Here is a 3,099-nt window from a genome sequence, read left to right as displayed (position 1 = left end):
CCCCCACGCCCACCCCTCTCCTACTAGACTAAAGGGGGTTCGAGCCTCACGGCCCTTTATGGGTTTTGAGTTGGTGTTTGGCGTTGTGAGAGGTGTGCATTAGTTAATTAGAGTTAGAGTTAGAGGGTAATATTCTGTTATAAAATAGATTAGATCCAGAGGTTGAGCTAGACTTTTTTGCTGTTCGTCATTTTGACTAATCCTTCATGATCAATTTTTACCCATCACTTCCTTTTTTAAATGATAATGACTAAACATTCATATGTGGTTATTGTCATGCAGTGGCGGCTGGTCAACAGGGGGCGCTAGAGCGCCGCCCCACCACTAGTTTTTGTATACAAAAAAATTAAAAATAAATAAAATAACTAAATAAAACATTACAAATGTTTCAAAAAATATATAGTATATATGTTTTATAAGTAAAATAAATAATTTAGAGTTATTGATGTGTAAACTTCCATTATACTCATGAGCTTTTTCGTGTTGAGTCACTTCTGGGTCACAAGTGGTTCGGCTCTTCAGAGTCCCGTAGACAAGTCCTTGTAAGATTTTGGACATGCGCAGTAAGTCCCCAGTGCAAAGGAARAGAGTGGCCTGTGTTCGCAGCGGACCTCCGAACACACACACACACATGGTAGTGGGTGGGTCCACCCGGTGTCGACGACTCGACGTCATAAGMCTGCAGGACAATACGAGGCAGATTTTGGAGAAAAACAAACAAGAAATGAAGGAGAAAACAACACTGTAAGTCTCTTATATGTAAACCTTTTCAAAGCAGAACATATGAGGAGAAACAAAGTGATGTAGTTTGGACTGAATAGGCCAGAAATAATACAAATTGAGCAAGAACGTGGTGTCGTTAGATTGTGTTGGTGTTCCCTTTATGTTTGAGCAGCATATATTATAAATAATGGTGAANCGTGTCACATCAGTGCTGTGGAGCGTTCACACAGGGTTCTGATGCAGGTCACATTTAAAATGTAATGTGAACGTTCACACAAAAAGATCGGATTTTTTCAAAAAATCGGAACTGAGCATTAAGACCTGCAGTATGAACGTAGCCTTTGACTTTGTGTATTTGAAGGATAGGCATGTCACAGACACTTTAAAGTGTTTATTTCATGAGATGGTCATTTTATGAAACTTTTTTCTGATTTGTGGTAAAATAAAACAAAACTGTGTATGGTTTAGTGTTGGGCCAACACATGGTTGACTGGTTGCACAGTACGCAACAAGAGACAAATATTTTGTGTAACAAAAATGGGGTTTGAGCTTTTTATTTAAAAAAATATTTATATATGAATTCTACTTCTATAATAAAAGAATAAAATCTGAAAACCAATGTTCTTTCATACTTCTAAAGACCATGAAAACACACTCACAAGTTTGTATTTCTATCCTTATTAGGACCACTCTTTGACTTCCATTCATTTCCACTAAACTCAATTCAAAAATACTTTCTTGATCCCAGAGGGAAATTAGATTTCTTTAGCCTAACCTTGACCCCTTACCCTAAACTTACCCCGACACATGCCCCCCCCACACACACACACATACACACACACACATACACAAAAAAAAAAAAAAAACCCTGACCCTAAACCTAACCCCCAAGCCAAAAACTGAGTTCCACCTTATCAGGATCAGTCTTTAGGACTACTGGTCCTGACAAGGTAAATGGTGAACCAGAAATGGTCATAAAAAGGTAACAAATACAAGTACACACACACACACACACACACACACGCACCTACAGTATGTGATAAAGTCAGACCAGGAAACACAGAAAGCCACAGAGCCAGCTCTGCCTGAATGACAGGTTGGGAATAATCCAAAAGAAGGTTGCATACAGGAGAAACATTCTTTCAGCAAAGTCACAATGAAGAAACGGTTTTTAAGACGTCTTTATCTCATCTGAAGTTAAACCAACAAACAGTCAACATCATCTGTTATGTTTGCAGAGAATKTTTCTGATCTATTCTGCGGTTGGAGGATGATGTAGTGACTGATGCAACAGTTTATCAGGTCAGCATCTAGACCATGTTCCTTTGTTGAACCAGAGAAACTCATCTGAATTTGGAGGTCAGTTACACTTTCAGCAGTGTGATGTGAAAGACCTTCCTCTGAGGTGTGTGTGTGTGTGTGTGTGTGTGTGTGTCTGTCTCACCGCAGGACGACACGGGGGAAATCTGCAGAGGGTACGAGTGGGAGGAGCTTACAGTCTGCTCCTCGTTCTCCGTCATCACCTCAATGGTCTGACAGACGTAGGGCAGCTGCTCACTGTTGATCAGGTGGTCCTCCACCGAGCTGTGAATCACTTCCCYTCGGACAAAAACTAAAATCACTCAACTGAAACGTGAGGAAGTGTTGGTGAAAGATTAATAAACGCACTGTTGTAATACCTGGACCACAGTCACCTATTGTAACCTCAATAAACTCCTCTTTGAGCATTTCCTGTTTGGCACAGTCAGCAGCTCCAGCATACATTTCAGAAAGAGACGGAGAAGCATCCTGAAGAGGAAATCAGAGAAGATCAGCCTGCACTGCTCAAACAGGAAGAGTATTCACACAAAGCTTTGTCATATTCGTTAAACTGTTTAGATTTCATATAAAAACATTAATTCACCTGACGTTTATAGTCTCTGTAAGTATTTAGATCTTATTTTTTATACATGGCGTTAACTAGCAGCTAGCTTGGAAACAAGCTGCACCACATGAGATAAGAAGTGTGTGATATCTGCAGCACTTCAGGCTCGTAAACACAAATACGCTGTAGAAATCCTGTGAAGTCCCGTTAAACATTAACCCATTCAGGCCTGTTCACCCTGAAGAGTCAACACTGAAGTCATCTGCTGATTTATGTCTTCATTTATATTGTTTCATTGGTTTGAAGGTTTCGATGAAACGTAAACTTCAACTCATTTCTCGTTTAAAGCAGGGGTTCTTAACCTTTTTGACCTCGGGGCCCAATTTAATGAACATAAAGTGACACAAGGACCAGTCAGACATTACAATGTATGGATCAAAATGATAATTATTATAAAGCTTGGTTTAATTTTTATTATATTTACATCATAACTAAACTATCATAACTAACAT

General features: G+C 39.4%; 1 protein-coding gene across 2 annotated transcripts in view; it reads right to left on the bottom strand.

The window, feature by feature from the left end:
- The window catches only part of LOC106532389 (interferon regulatory factor 2), a gene marked incomplete at its 3' end in the record, with an annotated part of 28,359 nt that overhangs the window by 2,409 nt on the left and 22,851 nt on the right, over positions 1–3,099 (bottom strand). For both annotated transcript variants that reach the window (XM_014028426.1, XM_014028427.1), the window contains 2 exon segments: positions 2,168–2,317; positions 2,403–2,511. In XM_014028426.1, the coding sequence (XP_013883880.1) occupies positions 2,168–2,317; positions 2,403–2,511 (259 nt within the window).

This window comes from Austrofundulus limnaeus, unplaced genomic scaffold (assembly GCF_001266775.1).
Source record: "Austrofundulus limnaeus strain Quisiro unplaced genomic scaffold, Austrofundulus_limnaeus-1.0 Scaffold761, whole genome shotgun sequence".
In the NCBI taxonomy this organism is placed as follows: Eukaryota; Metazoa; Chordata; class Actinopteri; order Cyprinodontiformes; family Rivulidae; genus Austrofundulus; species Austrofundulus limnaeus.
The sequence above is the reverse complement of the archived record's forward strand: the minus strand, read 5'-3'. Positions and strand labels throughout refer to the sequence as shown.